General features: G+C 43.5%; 1 protein-coding gene across 2 annotated transcripts in view; it reads right to left on the reverse strand.

Moving 5' to 3' along the window:
* Positions 1 to 27,122, reverse strand: part of ap2a1 (adaptor related protein complex 2 subunit alpha 1) — a 58,130-nt gene that overhangs the window by 20,517 nt on the left and 10,491 nt on the right. Inside the window, exons 2-16 of one of the 2 annotated variants that reach the window (XM_078531773.1) lie at positions 26,467 to 26,535; positions 19,466 to 19,608; positions 17,754 to 17,947; positions 16,981 to 17,110; positions 15,645 to 15,746; positions 12,893 to 13,001; positions 12,229 to 12,379; positions 11,378 to 11,546; positions 10,768 to 10,905; positions 9,592 to 9,774; positions 8,205 to 8,302; positions 6,251 to 6,482; positions 5,054 to 5,221; positions 3,825 to 3,964; positions 1,041 to 1,103 (exon numbers count right to left, since the gene is read on the reverse strand). In XM_078531773.1, the coding sequence (XP_078387899.1) occupies positions 1,041 to 1,103; positions 3,825 to 3,964; positions 5,054 to 5,221; positions 6,251 to 6,482; positions 8,205 to 8,302; positions 9,592 to 9,774; positions 10,768 to 10,905; positions 11,378 to 11,546; positions 12,229 to 12,379; positions 12,893 to 13,001; positions 15,645 to 15,746; positions 16,981 to 17,110; positions 17,754 to 17,947; positions 19,466 to 19,608; positions 26,467 to 26,535 (2,089 nt within the window). The remainder of the gene's footprint in view (positions 1 to 1,040; positions 1,104 to 3,824; positions 3,965 to 5,053; positions 5,222 to 6,250; positions 6,483 to 8,204; positions 8,303 to 9,591; positions 9,775 to 10,767; positions 10,906 to 11,377; positions 11,547 to 12,228; positions 12,380 to 12,892; positions 13,002 to 15,644; positions 15,747 to 16,980; positions 17,111 to 17,753; positions 17,948 to 19,465; positions 19,609 to 26,466; positions 26,536 to 27,122) is intronic. The other variant, XM_078531774.1, reaches the window with a different exon arrangement.

Consider the following 27,122-nt stretch of genomic DNA (forward strand, 5'->3'; position numbering starts at 1 on the left):
GGGATTTTGCAAAAGGTGTCCCCAGAGGAATGAAAATGTCAGTTTCTGGCAGACCAATCACTTGTCCTAGCCAGCTTCATTTTCATAAGAAAAATCACACCACCATTCACTATACTGAAAACAATAAATGTGAAAACTTGCACAAATCACTGAACAGTTCACTCCATGCCATTTCAAAGCAGATCAGATTAAAACTCCATGCAGAACTGCAAACAATCTGCCTTCACTCGAGTCGCCTCAAACCTGAACGCAGGTTGAAACCGAGTGTCCAGGACATGTGACAAGACATACTGAGGCATTGCTGAGCCAGCGCACGCACACACACACATCCAAACACAAACATACTACCACATCAACCCAGCAATTTCACAATCCTGTTATTTTACATGAAATATATACTGCATACACAGACACTACTGAGTTGAAATATCACTGCATACTAGCAAAAAACCTTTTGAACAAAATATTTTTATAAATGCACAGGATGTGGGCATTTATTACTCATCCCTAGTTACAACAGAGGCTCGCTGGGCCACTTCAGAGGGCAGTTACCACTTTGGTCCGGGTGTGGAGTCACAGAGGCCCAGACTGGGTAAGGGTAAGGCAGATTTCCTTCTCTGAAGGACATTGGACTAGTAACTAAAAGCCCAAATGATTCAATTAGACAACTGCTACACTAACATAACACTAACACACAGGAACACATCAACATGTTCCTGTGTAATTCCTCTGTCAGCTGGCTTAACAAAAATGAAAACTCTGAACTGATGTTTTAAAAAAAAACAAATGCCAAAATGTTGACATGACTATGCAGGCACCTTGAAAGGTTTTTAATTTAAATACTGGAGAAGAGGAGTTACAAAGCTCCTCTCCTGCTTAGGCACTTTCCAATACTACAGCCAAGCCGAAATGCAGGAGTACATAATATGCTGTATATATTTAGAGTAAAACAACATTCTCTTTTGGACCCTGAACTGGTTCTGAGCTAGGAGTGGATTGGGTTTAGACAGTTCAGCTCCACTCAATAATACACAGCTTACTCTGCACCCAGGGCTGCGTCCACCAGCAACGATGCAGGGCTCTCACCCGGCAGATCCAAGCTTCTGCACGATCCCAATTCACAGGCAAGCGTGCAGAGGAACAGAAAAAAGGAGAAACCAAATCACAAAGCAGCCGCCACACAAACTACTCAAAGATCAAAGTCGCAAGGTTTCGCCTTTAAATATATTATTTTAAATCAGTTTAGTTTCAGCAAATTGTGCATGTTAGTGCTGGGAAACGCAACTTGCCTGTCATAAGCACTCAGCATCAGGCGCTCCCAGGTCAGGTGCTGCACAGCAGGCTTGGGAGCGAAGCTCCTGCAACAATACCCCATCAAGCACTCCCAACACATGCTGTACAGTTTAGGTACAGAATAAAGTTCCCTCTGCACTAACCAACTTCAACAACAGGCTCAGAAGATTACCCCCTTACCACAGCAAAATGGTGTCTTTCCATTTCCAATTAGCATGTGGCCTACTTGAATAGGATTGCCAACTTGTTTTGAGTCAGAGGCTGTGGACCAACTCTGACCTGACTCAAGACTGGTCAAAATCAATTCTCTTATGATCGACGAGGAATAACTCACACCACACTTGGTCTAGACTAGAACTGAACTTGGGTCCCAGAGGTGAAAGGAGCCCTGGTATCCTTTCCAGAGTCAGATTTTAAAGGGCTTTGAATGCAGCAACTTCTATTATACATGGAGCAAAAAAGAGGGATAACACCTGGTGACATGTTAGCTGTTAGGGAATCTGAATGCTGCTTCTTGTCTCGAGGACCAAAGTTTAATTCCAACTCAGACCATTAGCAAGAAATAAAAACAAAATGCTGGAAATACCCAGCCCAATTTCTCTCCCAACAGATGCTACCAGGCCTATTGCTGAGTATTTCCACCATTTTCTGTTTTTATTTTCAGATTTATAGCATCCGCAGTATTTTGCTTCCGTTAGCGTGAATCTTTCTCTGGAACTGCCTCAAGGATTCAAAGTGGAATAAGATTACGGGAGCCATGATTCACTTCAAGTTTCTGCCGCTGCATTTTAAGTTGGCCGCTATCCGTTTAAGAGAATCTCTGCCTTTGCACAGGCCCTTTGAAAATTCCATCAACAAGAGAGAAAAAGAAGAAAACCTTGTTGCTTCACCTTTCAATTTTAAAAACTTACAAACACAAATCAAGCACCAGAAATATGATCAGGGACATTCCAATGCACTTCACATAACAAAGTACATCACTGTTATCATGGGAGTAAAAACTGCAGCCACTATAGTGCATAGCAAGGCCCCAGGAACAGCAACAAAAAAAAGTGAGAGAGGAGTATAAACATCTCATTTGACAGTGCTGCACACCTTCAGTGCTGCACTGAAAACGCCATCTTAGATTGCGAAGCAGGGCTTGAACCCACAATCTTCTGACTCGAGAGATGAAAGTGCTGCCAAACTGAGCTAAACCAACACTAAACTCTTTTTTTTACATGTAAAGGTCATTAGCATTGAACGGTGACAGTAGCATTGCCTTGCGTACTTGCAAATGGTTACAGGCAGTATCCGAAAAAGCTTTGTTCATGACCTCACACAGCGGGAATAGGACTCTCTCCCCTGCACGAATCCTGAAAATTCACATGGTTTCTTTTCCACCCTTTTTCTCATCTGATGGCATCAACTCCTTACTTAGGAAACTGTTCCACAATCACAGGACAATTAAAATCAGTCAGTCATTGACCCCACTGCTTTCCAGTGACTACTGGATACGTGTGTATGGGTGCCAGTGAGCTCACTTTATGATCAAGCTGGCCAAAAACACTCATTGACCAGACTTGCAAACCCCTACGTCAGGCACTCATGCTGGGTACCACCACCTCTGTGCTAAAGCAGTTCATCCCAAGGTAGTACGGGGAACAGATATATGGAGGCTGGCTGTGCGCTAACATTTAGTGTTGTGTTAAATTTAGAACGGTCACAGATCAGAGTTGAAAAAAAGATACTACCACAAAAAGGACAAAAACACCCTTGGTGTTAAAAAATTGTTTTTCACTCAATTCTTTAGGTATTAGTTAATTGTTAACACCTAGTGTCAGGAGCATAAGCTAATTCAACAGAAGCAACTTTTTCTTTAGTGGACCATGGGGAAAAGCTGGAAAACCAGCTTCGGATGTGTTATTTGTCAACATTCTCACTCCAGCTATGGATGTGGAGCACCTTTTGGCAAAGCACTTCACAAAGGGACACTGAGCAGACTCGCTCTGCCTCACATTAAAACTCTCCCCCTTCTAGCCGCTAACCAACGTTAGTATTAATTGGCGAAGAGGAGAGAGGCTGAAGGAGCAGAAGACAGCGTAGGCAGGTGTATAATCAGGGAAAATAAAATTTATGCTAATATTTTCTGAAGCCCACGGACAGCTCCCTCATTTTCTGCCCCTCAGCATACCCTGGGCAGCTGTGCGTTTTCCTAGCATGAAGCTGCTCTAGATCGACTTAGTCCTGCCTAACAGTGTGGGGAAACTCAAACTGGTCAGTCACACAGACACACAGTGGTCAGAGAGATAATGAATGATTTTAAAAACCATCCCACTTGAACTTCCTAAATAAAAACATATGCAAATACTTTGAATAAAATCAGTACTGTAGAGATCACATTGAATAAACGGTCTGGGGTCGGGAGTGGGGGGGTGGGGTTCAAATATAACCTCTACAGAAAAACAGCACTATCTTGCTGGCTAGCTAATTTGTACCCAAGCTGCAAACCCAACAAAGGACTGGTGACAGACGGTTTGCTGTCCTCTTACCGGGAGAAGTTGTCTTCGGATCCAGGTGCTAGAGCACCGGTGGCCGGCACAGCATCAGAAAACACATCCACCAACAGGCTGCCTCCACTGGCAGGGGTGTTCTTCAAGCCTAGAAGGTCAGCAGAAGGGGAGGGCGTGGACTGGAAAGGGCAAGATGATCACAGGGTAGAATGGTCAGAAATCACGTTGTAAATGCACTGTTTAAGTTGCCAAAAACAAACAACAGCTATAAACAGGTTGATTTACCCTGCGCAGAACAACAGAAGCAGAGGACCAGCGGAAGCAACAAAGCAAGCTGGGGAAACAATATTTCAGTGACTGAGTGGTCAATCTATAGATCAGGCTCTCCAGGGAGATGGTGGAAGCAGTTAGTATTGATTCGTTTAAATACTAATTGGTTGGATTTCTTTTAGAAAATAGCATCTTGGGGATCTGGTCTATGAGTAATTGGAGACATGACTTATAATGAGTGGAGCTTGAGGGGAACAGGTGGCCTCGGACCAAAGCTCTCCATCACCGGGGATTTCCCCTTGCGTTATGTTTGAGCCTGTAGCAGATTCATTGATAGCGATTGATTGCTGTGATTAGGTAATAACTCTAGAGCGACTACCAGATGGATCCTGGCCTTTCATCTAGCGATTCCCAGGGTTCTATGGCCAAAATGCTGAAGTGACTCATTTCCCATCTTGCCAAGCATCCTGAGAAACTCCAACATTTGTTTAGCCATAGCTGTTCTTTAAAAAAAAAATTAAACGCATAGAAATCCCTGAGAACACTCAAAGTGGTTCTGGCAACTTCTGTGGACACACCAAATAATTTAGTGTTTGTGGCCTGAACCCATTTCTGATGAACATTTGTTAACTTGGTCAGCTGTTTTTGTTTCAGGTTTTCCAGCATTTGCAGCATTTTCTGTGCACAAGTGCACCTGGGCAAGGTTCCTTTTTCTGCATTATTTCATTCCTTTCTTTCACACCTGGCATACCTTGTATGGAGCAGATGCAGACACAGTTCCATACCACTGCATTTAAAACAGTACTGCACTGTTGAAGATGCTCCCTTAGTACTGAGCTGGAGTCTCAAACTAGATGTTATGCTCAAGTCCCAGAGGGACACTTGAACCCATAACCTGACTAAGAAGTGAGTCCCACGCAATGAGCCAAGACTGATTTATGGTGCTTGACCCAACACTGCAACAGCCAATACAGGCTTTCTGCCAATATTGTACTCACCACTGTGCTGGCATTCACAGCAGGCTCCACGCCACCGTTGACCTCTGTTTGTTCCTTCTTCCCTTCCTCCATGTCCGTCACAGTGCCTGGTCCCTTCTTCTTCTTGAGCTTTGCGAGAATGGATGATTCCCGCTCGGGGAATGGGGGCATCTCTTCCAGAACAGTGGCCTGTGGAGAAGTGGGGAGAGAGAGAGAAAGAGAGAGAGAGAGAAAGAGAGAGAGAGAGAAAGAGAGAGAGAGAAAGAGAGAGAGAGAGAGAGAGAGAGAGAGAGAGAGAAAAAGAGAGAGAGAGAGAGAAAGAGGGAGAGAGAGAGAGGAGAGAAAAAGAGAGAGAGAAAGAGAGAGGAGAGAAAAAGAGATAAAAAAAGAGAAAAAGAGAGAGAGAGAGAGAGAGAGAAAAAGAGGGAGAGAGAGAGAAAAAGAGTTACTAGGACTGGGGCTGAAATCTGCCGATCACGTCTTCTCCATCCGTCCGCCTAATACCGTGATGTATTTCCATCTATACTGTCAGCTCTCCAGCATCTTTACCCAATTTATCAATCCAGGGTTGTATATCTTTGACATTCGCTATCCCAGGGGTATGCGAGTGCTCAGTTGCCGAGTATATTTAACGATAAGATCAATAAACATTTGGGGAACTAAGGGAATCAAGGGGTAGGAAGATAGGGTAAATGTCATTGATGTAGATGATCAGCCATGGCTTTACTGAATGGTGGAAATTTGAAGTGCCAAATTGCCTACACCTGCTTCTAATTCTTACATTCCTATGTCTGCATGTGTGAGGCTAGTGCTGACAGGCTGCTTCACTATAGAAGGCATCACAGGTGAACCTGATCTTTCTACCTGAGGTCATTGCAAAGAAATCTGAAGAGGAAACCTTGGCTGAGGCAAACTCTTGATCCCCTACAACGGTCCCAGTGATAGAAACTAACTCAGCATAGGTTAGGAATCAAACCTACTTTTTATGGCTCAGCATTTTACATTTAAATATCTCACCCAAGAAATAACACCACAGGGAGTTCAATACACCCTTAGTACTGGCATGTGGAGTGCCAGCCTTATTTTATGTGCTCAACTCCTTGCAGTGGGACTCAAACCAAAGTCCCACTCCAGGAAAAGTTTCTCTGTACCTACCCTACAAGCAGCAACATTTCGAAGCAGAAAGTTTGAGGCTGGGGGCTTTTTTTGTTTACTTACCAGAACATCTGTGCTGGCAATTGAGCTGAGCTTGAGGTACTCCACGGCCCTCTGCTGGAGCTCCACATCAGAGTTTCGGAGCTGGCTGTCGCTGCGCAGCACGTCCTGGATGGTGGTCTTGGTCTCAGGGAATAGGTTGACAAACTTAATGTAAGAGGAGAGAAGTAGTGCACGGGTCGGAACGCTGCACAGGTGGAACTTGGAATGCAGCAAGTTGAACTGAACCAAGGGGCTGCAAGGGCATGTAAAGAAGGTGGGGGGGAATAAAACACACGTTAGAAATAATCACAAATGAGCATAGGGATTGTAATGGGACAGGAAAAGACCAGCTGGTCCCAAGCCTGCCACACAGTTAGGGCACGTCAAGCATCATGATTCACAACATCCCGCCCGTCAGCAGCCAACTTCACAATCCTTGACCTACACCACCTAGAAGGATAAAGGCAACAGGTACATGGGAACACACATCAGCTCCAAGCTTCCCTCCACTACTCCAACTTGGAGATATAATTGGCCATTCCTTCACCTCTGCTACTTCAAAATCCTGGAACTACGTTTTTTTTTAAAAGAGCACTGCAAGAGTTCCTTCACCACACAGCTCACCACCGCCTTCTCAAGGGCTATTAGAGGATAGGCAATAAACACTGGCCTTGCCAGTGACACCCAAATCCTGAAAATGACATTTTTAAAAAATGCCCTGGGAGAGGCAAAAGAAAACATATAGTGTTGCATTATCCTTTAACTACTCTGTACAGCAACACACCGTCAATACACTACAGGGAGAAGGGAAAATAAGAAATTGCATTTCAGTTTGGTGTTTTATTCTCAATACATCACCAATGGGCTATAGGAAAAAATCCCACTTACTACTTTTAATGTTGTGTCAATACACCTCTTGCATAAAATGAAAACAGAAAGATACAGGGAAACAAACTGCAGTTGAGTCAGCATCTGTGAAGAAACAGTTTGGTATATGCCCTTCATCAGTTCAAAGCAAAAGCAACAAAATGTCTGATTGAAAAATAGTCAAATTGTTTGCATGTTGACAATATCGAGGCTTGAAGATGACAGCCGTCACACGGTCCACCCTGTTTTTAAGTAATGTCATCAATTTGATGAGTATATTTTTCAATTAGTAGCCAGTGCAGAGGTGTGGGACATAGATCAACTTTACACTTGACAAGGGCAGCAGGCGCATGGGAACATCACTGTCCAGTCGCATACCATCTCAACTTGGACATATAATTGGCCATTATTTCATGGTCACTGGGCCAAAGTCCTGACAGCACTGTGGGAGCACCTTCACCATACAGACTGCAGCAGTTCAAGAAGGCAGCCCACCAACTTTTTCATGGGAAACAAGGGTCAGGCGATAAATGCCAGCCTTGCCAGTGACATCCCAAGAATAAATATTAAAAAACACAGACGGACGAGGAGGAGGGAGGATGCTGTCAACTGCTGAGCGAGAGTAAAAGCTAAAGAAAGTGCAAAATCACCCCAAAATTTACACTGATAAAGTTAAGGGGTGCCTTTCCAAAGTTGGGAGAAAGTGGAGGGAACTTTACTCAGCGTCGGATCTGAGCTACGTCAGAGTGTTTGATGCTGGCTTGAAATGAAAGCAAATAACTTGTCGTCACAGAACAAAATAATTCCTACAACAACCCAGGTCAGACCACACAATTAAGTGGAGGCAACAAATGAGCTTCTGACACAGTCTGCCATTACCAACAATGGCATTGCCCCATCAGTTTACACTGAAAAATAGACTTTCCCCAACATGCCGGTGGTGCTAAGGAAGAGCAGCATTACTTTAAAGACCCCTGGCTGTTCACACCTATAAAACCTAGTGCCAACTGCCAGGGTCTCAGTGGAAATGAGCACTTTCCCACCTGAATCTGGGGAAAGTACTATGCTGAAAGTTTATGGGCCGTCTCTTTTACCTTCTTCAGCTCACCTGGATCGTGGATCACCTGCAATGAGATTCCCAAATTCTCCCAAGATGTATCCACCCACCTTCACCATGTTCTCATGACAGGCTGGGGCCTGGAGTGCCTGAAGACCAAATCAAAAATAGTTTCATGTAGACAGACATTCTGATTGCAGAAGGGAGCCTTTTTCCCCACCTGCACTAAATTTAGGTCCCTCTTATGGGCTGCTTTTAAACCATATCCCTTTTGATGGAGTAATCATTCAGTATCTTTCTGAATACTGTAATCAATTTTGCAATCAACGCCGTGGCAAAGTGCCCCACATTTTGCTAACTTGTTTCTTTTAATCGCCATCTTTACACACTGGGATTCTCTCAAGACTGTGGCCTTGCGTCTCCGATTTATCTACCAATGGAAACAACGTTGTGTCTTTTTATAATGTGCTTAACGATTTAAAAATTAGTGTGAGAAACAAATCGTAAGAATGACAAACTGGTTGGTTCCTTGTCAAGACATAATGCAGATCAGACAGGGTGAGTCGTCATTTGGACACTGGCTGGTTTATATTTTCATACTCCTTAAAGGATGGAAACTCCTGCAGCGGCACAGTCATTGCGTAAAAACGCCTCTTTAATGTGGTGCATGACCTTTGGTTTGCTAGACCAGTTCCAGAATCTGGGCAACCTAAATATTTTGATCCTAAAGTTACCCCAAAGTTTCAATGTCACACATATTCTTTCAACAGTTACAAATAGTCAGAGATTTTCACCCAATGCTCATTCAACAACTTGTATTCAATAAACTAGCAAAACTTTCCAAATCACTTCATCACAGGTGGATGTTAGATTCTACAGGAGAAGAGAACACCCACTGCTAAGAGATAGGAGGTTTCTGAAAAGAATAAAGATACAGGAAGGAATGTTTCAAAGAATTGAGTAACACAATTAAAGACTGTCACCAAAAACAAAAAAGGCACAGGTGATGGGACAAGCCAGAGTTGGAGGAGCAGAGAGCAAGATGGGACAATGGAGAAGGTTAGAGCAGTGGGATCAAAGGAGACCAGAGGGATTAGAAGGTGAGCACAAGGATTTGGATGCACCCAGGGACAGTTGGCAAGGGTTTGGACGACAGGTGACTTGGGACTTTGAGCGAGATTGGAGGCAAGAGTGATGAAGTTCTAGATGATGGAGAAGTTTGAGGGGTTCATGGGGAATGGCCTGGAGGGAGTGGGGGGAGCAGGGAAGAAGGCACAAGGTAACAAAAGACACAAATGAAGGTATCAGCACCAATAGGAGTTGAAAGAGAGAAAGAGGGGCAGAAACTGAAAATATTCCTGAAGGTGGAACTAGATTTTCTTAGTAGTGGGTGATTTCAAATTGCAGCTCAATTCAGAACTCCAGGTCAAAAATTTACCTCAAACACAGTCTTTGCTGCATAACCTTGGACATCATCACGGTTAATAACGATCTGAATGACTCGGTACCATACTTCCTCGCTGACATAGTCCCCTGCAATGCGGATGAGGTTCAGGATTGTGTCCACATACCACGTGTAATCCACAGCATACTTCTCTGCTAGAATGGCCACCTTCAGAACCTAACATGGATTTAAAACAAAAGGAGTAGTGATTGGGGTATCCTTTCTAAAATGCTGCAGTCGCCCTAGGCTGATGAATAGTTGAGATAAACGGAAGCAGAGCATTACTGAACAACACAGAATAGAACTTAAGTGGCCTCCCTGGTCGGTGTGGGTCAGCACCGCTCTGGGACAACCAATGGTCACTTAATGGGCATATCTGCCACTTAGTTCAATGCCCACATCCTTCCGCCACCGTGGTGACTGTACGTACCGGGTGACTGTAGCAACTCACTAGCTTTATTTTGACAGCACCTCTTAGCCTCACTATCAGTCTTTCAGTTTTATCCAGTTTCTTTCCTCGGTACATGCCAGCTTGCTCCGTGGACAGGCATCCCCAGTTAAAAAAAATACCCAGTGCTTTGCTGGCCATACTGCACAACAACAAACAGACAGATGAAACTCATTCCTCAGAGTATACTTGGAACATGGCATTAAAAAAAGAGAGAAGCAAGTCTTGCATTAAGACATTCCTCAGAAAATGTTGAACCACTTAATACGCAACAAATTGTTTGATGCAATCAGCAGCTGGGTATTCAGCTCAAGGGAGGAAAAAGCCTTGTGCTGCAAAAGGATTCCAAGGGGCTGGGGTAGTGGTCTCTCCATGTAAAGATGGAGCAACTCCTTTTTACAGTTGCCAACCACAATTTGCATTGATACAGCACCTGTAACATAGTAAAAGAACCTGAAAAGGTGCTTCACAGGACAAAACTGACGGTCAAAAGGGATATCAGGATAGTTGCCCAAAAGCTTAGTCAAAGAGTTAGGTTTTGAGGAAGCTTGTTTCTCTCCTGGCTCCTGCAGTCCAATGGTTGATTGGTGGAGGTGAGAATTACTAAGCATACCTGCAACCTAGGAGGAGGGGGGAGGATCCGTTTAACTCATTGTTGAGAGTTCTTTTGTTTGCACACACTGTTGTTTTAAATTAGAAAACTGAAAGAAAGGGAAACTCACAATCTCTTCACGAATGGAATAATCAGCTGTTTCCAGGTAGCTTAACATTTCGGCCACGATTTGTGGTGCATTTGTTCGGTCACACATGGCATACAGGAGGTCTGCGGCTCGTTGGCGAACACTCACATCCCTCTCAGTCTATTCAAGAAAAGATACACACAGGATGAGCAACCAACTGCATCGCACTGATGAACCTTCCACAGCATCAACCCATCTGAGAAAGTGGGGCTTTAAAAAAAGATTGTTGTACAAGAAACATGCAAAAGGCAAGGAATTACTATGCCACCAAACAGTGCTGAAGCAAAAGGGAATTCATTCAAACCTGTGCATTGTGTAAGCATTGGCATTAAGTGGGGAGAGATCACAAGCCCTTTCTTTTGCCGGGGTTATGGCTCCAAGGGGGCTGCTAGCTCTCCAATGCCTTGCCCAAGAGTATATGTTTCTTCACTTATTGGGAGCTTGACAGCTATTCAACTATATGAAGCACTACAGCCATGTCCAATCTCATTTCATCCCATTCATATGCACATTTAAGAAAGGTTGTGAAATGATGATTACAAGCAGATACCATGACTAATCCAGATCAGAAGCATTAAAGTCAACCGCTTACCTTCAGCGCATTGATGACTGTTTCGATGTGGGTTTTGACAGCCTCATGCGAGAATTCTGATCCCGCCAGCAGACACATGCTTTCCAAAGCCAGGTATCGCAGGTTAGTTTCACGGTGCTGCAGGAACTGGCCAAGTTGGTTGCACGCACGTACTAACAGGTTAGGCTCGCTGCCGGGAAATTAAACAGGTTTAAGATTTAAGAAAAATAAGAAAATGTGTGTGTTGTGTGCATGCGAAATGTATATTTTAAAATGACAAGCCTTTCATCTCCCTCCCCAGACTTACTGTGTCTACAAACCAGCTCACCACCCAAGGCAGTGATGCTGACTCCTCATACTATTCTCACAAAGTTAACTTGCCAGTGAATCGGAAGAACCAGTGCAGCGCTAAGGGAAATAGACAAGCAACTTGCAGGTTCCATGAGAACTGCAGTGAAAGGAGTGGCCAAGAAACCTACTTTTGGCCCTCTGGCTGTTGTGAAAGTGTACAGAAGCAATTCAGCACCTACTCCCCATGCTTACCTCTGCTCAGTTGCTCCACTTTGACACAGCTCAAATCAAGACGCTGTGGTGAAGGGGAGATTGTTGGCTTTAAACTCACGTCTTACTACTCCATCTGTAAAATGGTGTCTTTGGAGATCAGATATCATTCCCCGAATTTGCCTCATTCTTTCTGGGGTTAGTTTCAAGGGTGCCCGACTAGTCCTGTACAAGCCCAGAGACAGCGAGTGCTGGTGGGCTATTCGTCTGAGTGCAAAGCCAAATCCATTAAGCCAATGCATAAGCTGAATTATTTACATTGCACCGTACCCTCCCCCCTTTAAGTCGTACATGGATGTCACGTCACATACCTGTCATAATGTATAATAAGGCTGATTGCTTCAAAAAGAATTGCATTCTTAGCGTTGGAGTGTTGTACCTTCTTGGATTTAGGTGGCTCCTGAGCCTTATTCAGAATAGTTTCCATACATTCAATCAGGCGACCCTTCACAGCAGTGTCCTCTGCAGAGGATGAAACAATGAGTGGCCCTCATGAGCCCAGTATGTCTACACCAATTGGAGTATCCTTTCCAATACATTGGTTGAGATCAGCTAACACAACACTGAGCAAGTAATTGAACTGGTCTCTTCTGATTTATGCAGCTTAGTTCTGCACACACTAGAACCTAGACACCATTCACATTGACCTATGTATATCAATTACAAATTTTGCATAGCGTGCAACCCGTCTACATAACTTGCTTTCCGTTTTCAAGGTTTTTGGTCCTACTTTTGTGTCAATATTTACCATTGTAAATTGCTATGTCAACAGTCACATTGTAATGGTACGCTCTAGCCCTTAAGATGGCTCCCTGGAGCAGGTTTCTGAAGCCTCTTGCAATTTCATTTCCATCTTACATTTAACAATAATGCATCAATGGCTATGAGCAATGCCACGAGTAATACAGTAGTGATCAACTGACTTTTCAGTCACAACAACACTTGGATACAGTCATAAGCAGCTAGATGCCTTACCAGGTGGAGGATAACACTGCAGGAGTCGTAGCAGCTTGACAGAAAGCCAGGGTGCTGGAACAAAGTAATATGTGTAATCCTGCAGATCAGTGGAGGCAGATGATACAATCTGTAACAGGCATGAAATAAGAATCAAACTTTTGGTCATACTTCTTAGAGATGCAAGAAAAGGCTTGCCACAACACGTACATTTATCTGCACACATCTAGATTTTGATGTGAACCTTACACTCAAGCAGAGAAATGTTAGCTCTGGGCAATAGAACACTTTCCATCTTAGGCATCCACCATTTGTATCAAGCACGCCCAGATCAGTCACAGCACAGAGCAAACACAGAAAATGCTGGAAGTACTCAGCAGCTCAGGTCACATCTGTAGGGAGAGAAAGAGAGAGTTAACGTTTCAGATCAATGAATTGTTAACCTCTTTCTCCATCCGCAGATGTGATCTGATCTGTTTAGCAACGCTCAGTAAGCTGTATGACCATACAGCAATCTGAAAGTTCCCGGACACAAGAAGGCTCCTTTAAGTTACTGTGTGTGTACAGCCAAGCAAAGAAATTTAAGTGGCCCACAGATTTAAACGATTGGCTGGGCATTACAAAAACATTTCAGGGGGTCATTGCTGCTGAGTATTTCAAGAATTTCGTTTTTATTTTAGATATGTAGTATTCACAGTATTCTGCTTTTCTATCAGTCACAGCACAGGCTATAAAGCAAAGCCCCTTTTTTTCTGCTCCAACAGTGTGCCTCAGGTCTAACATCAGAACAGTACCTCCTACAGTGCAAGTGCAGCCTATTTCCCAAGCCAGCAAGTATCCTGCAGCCTCAGTGAGATTGCCAACTGCTCAGGAGTTAGAGGCAATTTTCCAATAACAGCTAATGAACACTGTGAACTGGATTGAAACTGTCTAAATTTCACTGCCATGTACAATGCATGTCTCGGTGTCCGCCTACACGGATCCTTCAGTTTCGGCTGGATTTGAAGTCACTGCCCATTGGTGAAAGATCGGCGTCCAACCCAATACACCATCTAATTTCAAATTGTTAATCACGAACCCCCCACCAACTGTATTCAACATTCTTTGGCAGATCAGATGACAAAGAGATCTTCACCCAGCATTCTAACAAGCACTTGATGAAAAAGTAAACATGTAAATATGGGTAGCTTTCTCTCCTCTTGTCCCCCTTGTGGGGAGAGGGGGACCACCCTCCCACCCAGCATTTTGGTCTTCTGGAACATGTCATGAAAGTATAATAATTCTCATAATATTTTTCTGGTTTATTGTAAAGTAGGTTTATGGGGGTAAGTATAGTTGGGTCTGTCTGTGTGTGATTTAATTACATTTGGAGTCAAGTAGACTGCAAGCTTAAACTCATCAAAGAAGCAAGATGGTTGACATGCTAATGAGTAAACACGGATGCTGGCTTAGCAGGTAAGGTGTGATGGGGGTTTGTATTTTTAGATAAATGAAGGGAGATTTGGATTTCAAAGGGATCTCAGTCTGTTTACAACTAACCAGATAAGCAAGGCAAAGGAATGTGTTTTTTACCCCTCCCCGCCACAAAGGTTACTGACAATAAATAGTAGCAACATGAAAGTTTTTATATTGTAAGGAAGATACGGTTTCAAAGACATACGAAATAATAGAATTTTCATATTAAAAAGAGGGAAACATATATAAAGGATAATGAAGAGCTGTGTGTGAGGAGAAGGCCATGTAAGATCTAACAGAAGTGTGGGGAAATAGCCTTAATGAAGCCCCCAGTATTTGTGCATGTAAGTCTGCTGTCTACTGAAAGTGAAGCTGGAGAAAAGCCATTTGGAATTCCACTGTCCAGGGTATTGTGTTAATTTGCTGGATCTATTTAAAATCAAAATCTATTTTTGGACCGTTGCCTTAAATGGAGTGTAACTGTGGGTCAGGTTAATTAGGAATTTTAGTAATTATTATAGTGGTAATTTGTAGTCTTATGTATGTGCTTGAAGTCTTTTCTTTTGTTAATAAATATTTTAAATTTTTTTAAATCTCAAAGTTTTGGTGGACTTATTACTTCTGAATTCAGTGCACGCATCCCGTAATAAATTCAAATCGCAAAATCGTTGTGACAGCATGCCCAAGTTTCCCTCGTGGATTTGGTCCGCCTGGCACACATCTGCCACGTCATAACAAATAGAGGAGCTCAGAAGTTCTTGCTATACAAAATGAAACATCCAGCCTGCCACAACACTGAACAGCAAGCACACAACATTGGGCTGGGGATAGTGAGGGCGCAAGTGTCAATTTTCTCTACTCTTGAAGCTGCTTTCAGTGGGATACAGTCCCAAGGTGGACAGTTTACCTTCTGGCAGTCATCCAAGCAGCACAGTGCCAGCTATTGGTTATTGATGCAGGCTATTAGTCCAGAATACAGCATTACAGCCCAGCTCAACAACCTCCTCATGGATGGGGATAGGAGAAAGGATGCTGGCTGATTTTCCTCACTGGCACTGATGACAACAGCAGAGTTTTTTGGCTACAACCCTAGTGTGAAGAGCTTCTGACTTCTATTACATTGGGCAGAACTTTTAATATGCCAGGCCATGGAGAGGATGGTGGTAGGAGTGCCTCACTTGCCAATTTCTCTCTGAACAGAAAACATGTCAACCCACATAAACGCAGCAAACCGACTGTTTAACAGCAATCAATTGAGTGTGCAGGACAAAGGACAAGCTTCAGTGCTAAAATCTCAAGTGTCCGCACACCCACTTACCCGACTAAGTCTGGAAACGGCCAACGAAACACAAGTCTTGAATTCATCAGGGTTCTTCTTGCTCAGGCAAGTGATGAGACTGGTAGCAGCAGTCACAACCCCCTGCAACAAAACAGGAGAAGCGTGAAGCAGGTAAACTGCACACAGATGCTCGAAGATCATGTATATTTTCATTAATTGGCTTTAGAAAGGCCATTATTTTTGAGCTACAGGTATAATGTCTCAAACCTGGCTACCCAAAAACCAGACAATTTAATAAGCTGCCATACATAAATACTAATTCTTATTAAATAGTAAACTAACTCACTGGCTTGTTTGGCTCAGTGCCAAATTGGCACAGACTAGTTATTGGCTTTGTGCGCCAGTCTTTTCTGAGCTCCGAGAGACCCTTGATCCTGCTCGACCCGCCTCAGCCCGATCTGGACCACCTGAACCGAAAACCGGAAAGGTCTGAAATCCAACACAGGCTTGGCCCCCATATTGCCGGTTTTGAGACACCACCCGTAATAGGCTTTGGTGATGTGCAGCGCATTTCTCATAACAACCACCATCTCACATTGCTCATACCGCCAGTGACAGGCCAGTAACCAGCAACACTACACCCTATCGTTGCAAGGCCTTTTCATGCAGCATTAAGCTCCATCTGCCCAGTTCAGTGATTCAGATAAACATTAAAATGAGGAAATTCTGATGTTTTGGCTAATACTTTTCCTCAATTGACATTTTAAGATTAACCGGACATTCATGTCACTTCTGCCTGTGGGGTCTTGACACATGCAAGGTGTCCACCATATCTACCAACAGAACAATGGCTGCACTTCATTGCATATGAAACATACTAAGGTATTTACATGAATGTAAGTTCTTCTGTTCCATCCATCAGCATTCTCTCATCTAAGCTCGGCCTGCTAATTGTACAGCTGGGCGCTTTTCAAATTTCTATTGGACAGCTCTTCCAACATCATGCTTTGCTGAAATCCTAGTGACAACCCAATTCTGATACCTTACCTAAAAGGCCGCTTTCTAATTGCGACCGCAACACTGGCAAGTATTCCACGCGGCCCTCGCAACTTAATCCAATCTGAACATCAGCTAGTTCCAAGAGCTCACGCTTTCCAGAAGCAAAGGGAAGGTGACACTGAGTCAATTTTGTTTCCCCCTCCATTGCCTAGAGCATTGAAACCAGTTGTAGTTTCTGAATGAAAACAACTGAGGGGCTGAATTTGGGGCCGCTGTTCAGTATGGATCTGTTCTATACTGGGCACAGAATTTACCAAAATGATCCAAATTTATTTGGGCTTAAAGATTGTTTAAAAAAGACAATACATTTGTTTACCAGATGCTGGTCATTTAGTAGATGGACCACTCGAGATGTCCACTCGCCCATAGGTACCAGGTCTGGGGAAGTCTTGTAGAGACGCAGCAGACACAAGGCAGCACTCTGTTTCACACTGTCCATAGTATCACTGTCAACACAACACCAGCAAAAGTTCAATGGAATAAATGAATCTGGGGTTGAAAGTGCTTATTACAGAGGGAGAAAGGAGGAAAGCAATTCAGATTTCATCTTTAAAATGGATTCACCAGGTTGAAAAATTTGAATGCTGGACATGGAATACTCTTCTTTAAGATAAAAGCAAAAAACTGCGGATGCTGGAAATCCAAAACAAAAACAAAAATACCTGGACAAACTCTGAGTTTTTCCAGGTATTTTTGTTTTTGTTATGGAATACTTTTCACTTGGGAATGCAAGGTCAACAACAAGCCCAATTGAAACAAGGTTTCTTCTACACTCCCAGCACAGGTACAGCATGGGTTAGATATAGCAGCACTTGCTCATTACCCTAATATTGCATATTAGCCCCAACCTCAGGAGGACAGTCCTGCACATTAATGTGGCATTTTCTCATACAAACCACCCTCTCAAGCAAGAATGACAATTGTTGTAAAATTCAGGGAACTGTTTACCTGCTGCTCATGGCCATTAGGAAATGGATTGAAACGGCCATACCTCACTTTCTACAGAACTGTATGAGTCAGCTGATAGGAGAAAACTTTCATCTAAAAAAGTGCCAACTACAGACAGCAATTGCATGAAGATGTACTTACCCAGCCACCAGGATTTTGGGAATCTCAGAAGCAAATGCCTCTGCCATTTCCCTGCTGCCAACGTTTGCGATGCAGTGCAGGGCGAGACACATGAAGATGGGGTTGCGGCTGGCCAGGTCGTTCTTAATGGCATTGTTAATCAGACGGATAAGCTCGCTATTGGAGTTCACCAGCACAGAGATGAAAAGGTAACCCTGAGAACACAGAACACACACCCTGAACATGGACTTCTGAAAGATGTTGTGGTATAGTTGGCAATCTTGGGAGTCTCAGTAGACTTGACACAACATATCTAACCAATGTATAACTGCAAGATGTTAGTCACAACAGTAGGAAACAATTCAAAGGAAATCACAAAAAAACCTAGAGCTTAGATCAGACCTAATCTCGATTACACAGTAGCTCAGGTCACCAAAACACAAGGGAAATATCCATGTAACAGAGGCAGTGTAAAGAAGGGCCAAGAGGCTGATCAATGGTCTGAGTTACAAAGAACAATTTGAACACCAAGTTTTTTCCAGACTGTCAGACAGTTAATCTTAAAGATTCCAACATCTAGGGACTTGTGCTCAAAATTGGGAGAACTGTCCCAATTACTAGTGAAGAAATGGCCCAACATAGTCACATACTCAGAATAATGGACAGGTTTTTGATCAACAAGGGAGTCAAAGTTTATAGGGGAAGGTTTGTGGAGGGGGGCACAGGGGCCAGCAGAAAAGTATAGTTAAGGCCACAACTAGATCAGCCGTCATTGTATTGAATGACGGAGCAGGCTCAAGGGGCTAAATGACCTGTTCCAAATTCTTATGTTATCAATAAGAGTGTAATTGCTATGGAAATCTGGAATATTACTTTATATTAAATTGAGAGAGTGAGACAAGTGAATAAAAGAGTCAAATAGCAAAAGATAAATGCAGGAACATACAAACAATGACAGAAGGGAAAAGACCCTCTGGTCCATCCAGCCTGATCAACACAATTTGTGATCACAATATATACACAATCTGAACCCCACCCAAAACCAAGGAAGACTAATACCAGGAAGCTCTACTTCACACATGGTGGGGTTAATAGAGCAGTGGAGCTGTAAACCCTGGAATCATTGAGAACACAGTTTTCCCTGCTGCCCTGGTCAATACATATCCCTCAAGCAACAACACAAACAGATGATCTTGTCATTAGCCCACTGCTGTTTGTGGGAGCTTGCTGTGTGGAAATTGTTGACCACCTTCTTCTGCATTACAACAGTGACTACACTTCATTGACTGGAAAACGCTTTGGGAGGTCCTAAGGTACTTTAGAAATGCAGTTCTTTCTTTCTTTAGAAAGTCTAGGTGCACAGCTTTCAGACCAAAAGACATATTGGCTTTAGTACCCTCCTTGGTTGAAGGACTGACTTGCCCTTGCTGTCTTAAATTCAGACATTATGGTGAGGCAACCATCCAACAAGTTTGAAAGAACATTGCTAATCAGAAATCTTGCTCAATGCAATCTCCGGTTTCCTGCCTATCACAGTTTGCAATGAATCTGATTAAAATAGGTTTACAAGAGGAACCAATTTGATCTTATCAGGGTGTCAGCCCCATGCAGTTCTTTAATAGGGTGTACATTTTCTCAGGTTCTGCCAATTCCCTCAGCAAAATCTGTACCACCACTTGCTGCCCCAACCCCATCCACCCTGCCAGGTTTGATCGAGCAGAGCTACTACTCACAATCTGTTTCTCTGTGTACTTATTGGAACTGAGCAGGTTGACTGCCTCCATGTGGCCAAAGTCAATGTCATGGCCAAGCAGGAAGATGAAGAGCAACTTGCAGACATACTTCTTCTTACTGTAACCATCCAATGCCTTGTCTCCTGCAGCGGGTAAAAGAAAAAAAAGAGAATTTCAAATTACACGGAATACAGAGCACAGAAACAAGACAAGAAAGGTATTATTAAAGCCACTCATCGTCCACATCAGAATTGGTTTTGAATGTCCTGGATGATCTCCTTAAAAACTCAGAAAACTTCAATGGAGTGACTTTTATGGTTGTTCTGTTTTTACTGGCCCAAGTCAGCCAGAGTTCCTGCTCTGATCTCCATGTATTCACCCCTGTTAAAAAACGTGCATGTGGGATAGTCTGTTCAGTATTGGGGCGATGGTGGCAGTGTGGTAATGCCACTGGAGTAGTGATCCAGAGGCCCAGGCTAATACTCTGGGGACATGGGTTCAAATCACACCAGTGCAGCTGATGGAATTTAATTTCAATTAATTATATCTGGAATATAAAGCTGGTCTCCGTAATGGTGACTACGAAACTATCATCGATTGTCGTTAAAAACCTATTTGGATATCTGCTGTGCTTACCTGGTCTGGCCTACAAGTGACTCCAGACCCACAGCAATGTGGCTGACTCTTAAACGCCCTCTGAAATGGCCTAGCAAACCGCTCGGTTCAAGGGCAAGTAAGGATGGGAACAAATGCTGGCCTTGCCAGCAACGACCACATCCCATGAAAGAATAAATAAAAATTGGACTGGGCTAGTTTGTGATGTTTTGCAGTCAGATACCCTCCAAACATTTGTTGCCTTGGTTCACAGATAACCAATTAAGTGGGTACCAAAAGGGTCTCCGGTATCTACAAACTTGTGACATTATACAGAGAATGGCTTTTTATTGGGAGTGTGGGTAAGAGAAGTAAAAGAGTAGAAGGGTTCTGCAAATTATTTCTGAAAATTCCTCCCCGTATTCACACCTTCCCTGTACTAGTAACAAGCTGAGGCTCCAGATATGCTGCTGACTCATGCACATCTCTCTGTTTGGAGCAAAGAGAGGGGGGGGAAAAAACTGCTTACTATAGGAAGAGGAAGCCGGGACCTGTTGAGAGAAGTAGCTGTGGCTTTCTTTCAGTCCTGTGTGTTGCCTTATTTTGACTTTAGGAGATTTGGCTGGCAGTGGGGGTGGGGTATAAGTGAAAAAAAAAGAGACATTCTGGGACTAAGTAGAAAATAAAAACTATACTGACTTACTGTGTTTGGGGGAGCCTAGCAGTCCCGCATGACTGCAAAACTGCAACAGTTCTACACAAACTATCATTGCAGCAGCCAAGTTTGCAAAAGCAAACCAGTTTTAAAAATTGAGATGGGAAACTATTTGTTTCTCAATTTGGGTTCCAGCTAACCAAAACTTACATTCCACCGAAATCTCTTCTTTGACAGCAGTGGGAGGAGTAGGGAGTGCAGAACGGAAAACATAGACTCAAGTCACCTCCTTCTGCACTGTAACGACTCTGATTAAAAAGTCAATCTTCTTAATGCATTAGAGGTTTTCCTAGATCTCTCGGGTTACCTCTCCTCCCGATGACAGCAATTGGTGCTCCAAAACATCCTCAAGGTGAAAGCAGCCTCCTTGAGCCTTGGACATTCTCCACAAACAAATTATTCCACCACAGTGAGTCCTGCATTCAATACCCGTGGAAATATATTTTTCAATAGAGATCACTTGACAGCGACTAGCTGCTGGAAACCTGACCCATTCCTTTTCCCCCTTCTTTCCCCAGGAACACAGACATACTTTATCTCCCCAACTGTTAACCTGCCAGAGATCAGCTGACTAGCGCTAACACAGTGGCCCTTTATCAACTAGGACATTGAGAGGGGTTCTCTCTCCCTCTCTGTAACACCCCTACCCCACTTGCTTGCCACAGATGCATCTGTCAATAACAGTATCAGTAGGAGTGACCACTGCACTGTCCTTGTGGAGATGAAGTCCCATTGTCACATTGAGGACACCCTTCAACGTGTTGTGTGGCACTACCACCGTGCTAAATGGGATAGATTTCGAACAGATCTAGCAACTCAAAACTGGGCATCTATGAGGCGCTGTGGGCCATCAGCAGCAGAAGTGTATACAGTCACAAGCTGTAACCTCATAGCCTGACATATCCCTCTACCATTACTAGCAAGCCAGGGGATCAACCTTGGTTCAAAGAAGAGTGTAGAAGGACATGCCAGGAGCAGCAGCAGGCATACCTAAAAATGAGATGTCAACCTGGTGAAGCTACAAAACAGGACTACTTGCTTGTCAAACAACGTAAGAAGCAAGTGATAGACAAAGCTAAGTAATTCCACAACCAACGGGTCAGATCTAAGTTCTGCAGTGCTGCCACATCCAGTTGTGAATGGTGGTGGACAATTAAACAACTCACTGAAGGAGGCGGCTCCACAAATATCCCCATCCTCAATAGCCCAGCATGTCAATGCATTTGCAACAAATCTTCAGCCAGAAGTGCCGATCCATCTCGGCCTCCTCCTCCCGAGGTCCCCAGCATCACAGATGCCAGTCTTCGATTCACTCCATGTGATATCAAGAAACGGTTGAAGGCACTGGATGCTGCAAAGGCTCTGACAATATTCCAGCAATAGTACTGAAGACTTGTATTCCAGAGCTTGCCATGCCTCTAGCCAAGCTGTTCTAGTACAGCTACAACACAGGCATATACCCAGCAATGTGGAAAATTGCCCAGGTGTGTCCTACACACAAAAAGCAGAACAAATCCAACCCGGCCAATTACCACCCCATCAGCCTGTTCTCGATCAGTAAAGAAATGGAAGGGGTCATCAACAGTGCTATCAAGCAGCACTTGCTTAGTAGTAACCTGCTCACTGATGCCCAGTTTGGGTTCCGCCAGGGCCACTCAGCTTCAGACCTCATTGCAGCCTTGGGTTCAAACATGGACAAAAGACTGAACTTCAGAGGTGAGGTGAGAGTGACTGCCCTTGACATCAAGGCAGCGTTTGACCGAGTGTGGCACCAAGGAGCCCTAGCAAAACTGGAGTCAATGGGAATCAGAGGGAAAACTCTCTGCTGGTTGGAGTCATACCTAGCACAAAGGAAAATGGTTGTGGTTGTTGGTGGTCAATCATCTCAGTTCCAGAACATCACTGCAGGAGTTCCTCAGGGTAGTGTCCTAGGCCCAACCATCTTCAGTTGCTTCATCAATGACCTTCCTTCCATCATAAGGTCATAAGTGCAGATGTTCACTGATGATTGCACAATGTTCAGCATCATTCATAACTCCTCAGGTACTGAAGCAGTCCATGTCCAAATGCAGCAAGGCCTGGACAATATCCAGACTTGGGCTGACAAGTGACAAGTAACATGTAACATTCGTGCCACACAAGTGTCAGGCAATGACCATTGTTATGGACACAACCAGTAGTAATTGCTACGCAAACCAAATCCCAGAGGGAAGCTTGGCTTACAGGCCACAACTTTTTTTTGGATTCTAATAACCAGAAGACGACATTCTAATCTCAGCAGTAAGACGTCCAGTAACACTTGGGTTTATAAAAAAAAAAATTAAAAGTATTAACAAACAAAAAAATCCAAAAGGTTACAGTTACACAATTAAGGCTAGTCTGACAAAACGTTCCCCCAAAAACTCTCTCCTTGGTCAAACCTACAAGTAAACAAACACTTTCCAGGCAAGACTCCCTTACAGACAGTTAGATATGGAATCCAGTAATATCACATAAGGCAGGCTGCTGTAGCTTCAATGAAGGTATACCACATGAACTGTACCCTCTTCCACTTTGTTATGGAATTCACTTCGGAATGAAACTGCTTGCTGCAACCCAAGGCTCCTCAACAGCTCAAACAGCTCCAGCTATTTCCAGCCATCTCCAGCTTAATGGCTCAACAGCTATCCAGCTCAATAGCAAAAACCTAGCTATCCACAGTAACTCTAATACACCTTTTCCCCCTTTCATCTCAGTCCCATTGTTCTCACACCCCTTTGAAACTCAAACCCTTCCAAATATAAGATCTTTCATGTTTCCATCTTGTCTTTGCTTTTGGGTCAATAATATGATATCCCCATTACTGTTTACCTATGGACTCCTGCGGGATGCAAACATTTTCCTTCATCTCTGATCCCTCTTTGAAATGCAAACAACTTATCTAAAGATGGAAATGTTAGATTTAACCAATTTACTTGTACTTCAAACTTAACACCTTTAACCTTTTCATGTTTCCAAACGCCCAGACATCCCAAATCCTAGCAATCTCTTGTCCAACTTAATTAACACATGCACAGCCTCCTTTACAGAACAATAATGTTCCTCAAAATATTTAAAAAATAACCTCCATTCTCACATCATCTCCAACAAGAGAAAATCTAACCATCAGCCCATGACATTCAATGATATTACTGAATCCTCCACTATCAACACTCTAGGGGTTACCATTGACCAGAAACTAAACTGGACTAGCCAGATAAATACTGTGGCTACAAGAGCAGGTCAGAGGCTAGGAATCCTGCAATGAGTAACTCACCTCCTGACTCCCCAAAGACTGTCCACCATCTCCAAGGCACAAGTCAGGGGTATGATGGAATACTCTCCACTTGCCTGGATGAGTGCAGCTCCAACAACACTCAAGCAGCTCAACAACATCCAGGGCAAAGCAGTTCACTTGATTGCCACCCCATCCACAAACATTCACTGCCTCCATCATCACCGAATAGTATGTACCATCCACAAGATGCACTGAACAAACTCACCGAGGCTCCTTAGGCAGCACCTTCTAAAGCCACGGCAGCTACCGGAGACACATGGAACACCACCACCACCTGGAAGCTCTCCTCCTTGTTACTCACCATCCTGACTTGGAAATATCTCTCTATTCCTTCACTGTCGCTGGGTCACAATCCTGGAACTCCCTAAGCACTGTGGGTGTACCTACACCACATGGGCTGCAGCAGGTCAAGAAGGCAGCTCACCACCAGCTTCTCAAGGGCGATTAGGGATGGGCAATAAATGTTAGCCTAGCCAGTGACGCCCACATCCAGTAAATTAGTAAAAAAAGGACGCCAAACATCTGGATCTCCAGCTTCAACCAACCCAATGATCAAGAGGAATGAGTAATGGGATTTCAGGGAATGATTATGGCAGAGAAGGTTAAGAAGTGATGAGGTTGTTGTTTTTAGGGTTCAAAAGGACAAATAACGTAAGCCACAACAAGCTCTTTCACCTTGTTCAGAATAGTGGAACCAGAGGACACAGCCTGCACTTGGAGGTAAATTTAAAACTGATCGGCAGAAACAATATTTCAATAAGTGAGTGGTCAACATATGGAGCAGGTTCTATAGGGAGATGGTGGGAGCAGTTGTTGATTCATTCAAATGCAAGAAAGATAGATTTGTAACAAAATAAGATTTTGGAATCAAGTCTGAGTAATTTGAGACATGATCTGTGGGGTTTAGGAGGAACAAGTGACTTTGAACCTATGATTCCCAAAGCTCTCCACCACTGGGGGTTTTCCTCACCTCATGTCTGGACCTATTGGAGACTCATTGAAAGAGGTTGATCAGTGGGATTGGTCAACAACTCCATTATTGTTGTATCATGTGACTGCCAGGATGGGAGAAGGTGCAGGAAGTGGATCTCAGTTTTCTTTCATCAAGCAATTCCTATGTTTAACTGGATGCAGACTAGGCTCCACAAGAAACACAGCCTCCTATCAACACCACCTCCTATCAACACCACTGAAATGTGTTGGAAAAGTGCAACGTGCTGGAAAAATACCAACTGCTGCCCTGCCATTCTGTGTCAGTGAGGTGCTGGGTAGATGAACTGCATCTCAGACAATATAGTGAAAAGGGATACCTGAAACATTCAACACCTTACATCTGTCCCCATCTCCTGCAGGATACACTGCTTGGAAATTGACTGATCTCAACTTCTAACAAAAAGCAGGAAAGAAAATCTAACCAGTGTGCTGAACAATGTAGATATTATCTTTGAAGCAAACAGGTTTAAGCATGGTAACTGGCAAGGTTGTGGAGGAAGTAAGAACACAGTTGTTCACACACAGCACAAGAGATTCAACATATTAAATGCAGCAAACTCATTCTGGTTATTAAAAACAAAAAAAAAATCAATTTTAATGCATTTCATAGAACATACAGCACAGAAACAGGCCATTCAGCTCGTCTGGTGTGTGCCAGTTTTTATGCTCCATGTGAGCCTCTCCCACGCTATTTCATTAAACCCTATTAACACATCCTTCTAATCCTTCCTTCCTTATGTGTTTATCTAGCTTCCCTTTGAATACATCTATGTTATTTGCCTCAACCACTCCTCATGGTAATGAAATACACTCCAGGAAATAAAGGCAGCCTCATGTTATTTTTTAGTCACAAGTTTGAGTCTCTTGTTCTTTGAATGTACTCCTCATTCCTTACATTCCCCAGGGATTGGCAAGCTCTGCAAAGCCCTCCATGCACCATATGGTGTCCCCCAATCAAAAGCTCCACTCAAGTGTCTGTCAGCCTGAACCACAAGATATTTGGGAGGTGCACAAACTTGGGAGGGTATTGCACTTTCAGTCCTCTGTGCTCAAGGGCAGGGAGCCATGTGGAAAAGGGTAGCAAACAGCCTCCATCTATTAGCTATCTGGATGGCATAACTGCAAATACTGCAGGAGAAAAAGGCAGCAGGATACAGAGAGTTCAGACTGCTAATTCTGACTGACATCTTTTGCAATAGTTTATCATTCATCCCAGTTCCATTGACCATCAGGTCTGCATGCTTTGAGAGAGATGACCAGGGGCCTCCATCTCACGACGTTTAGTCAATGCTGCTTCTCTAGGCAGCTCGGTGGATGGTGCTTGCCAGGCCTGCAGACCACCACCGAAATCCATCCCCTCCACCAGCAGACATGTACACGTACCTTTGAACTTCGATCGGATGTTTGCCAGCTCTTTGTTTATTCGTTTAATTTCCGCTTCTTTGCTTTTGCCTGAAAAAAAAAGGGACATCAGCAATGTGGAGAGACAGAGTAAAAATCCTTACCGAGGTGTTCAAAAATCATGAGTGGCTTTACCAGCTGAGAGGTCGGTAACAAGGGCGCACAAATTTAAAGCAACTGGCAAAGGGACGAGGTTGGGGAGATGAGAAATTAATTTTCCGCAGTGAATTATAATCTGAAATACATTGCCAGAAAGGGTGCTGGAAGCAAATTAAACAGTAAATTTTAAAAAGGGAATTGGATATATAGTCGAAAAGGAAACATTTGCAGGGCTATGGGGAAAGAGCAGGGAAGTGAAAATAATTGGAGAGCTCTGATAAGAGCAAACACAGGCACAGTGGGCTGAATGGCCTCATTCAGTGCTCTATGAGGATTAAAAAGAGAAGAAAACTCATGCATTTTTTAAGCCAGACACCAAGAGGAAGTAGAAAACACAATTTCTACACTGTAAATATCTATAAGCACCAAATTCTATGAGACAGATATTGTTTCAAAACTCAGGGACCTAGCAGATTAGCACTTTAATTCAATCTGCACCATTAGGTATTTGTAAATTCTATCAGCGCCTGTTGGAATGC

The sequence above is a fragment of the Cetorhinus maximus genome, chromosome 29, assembly GCF_964194155.1.
Source record: "Cetorhinus maximus chromosome 29, sCetMax3.hap1.1, whole genome shotgun sequence".
NCBI classification, from domain to species: Eukaryota; Metazoa; Chordata; class Chondrichthyes; order Lamniformes; family Cetorhinidae; genus Cetorhinus; species Cetorhinus maximus.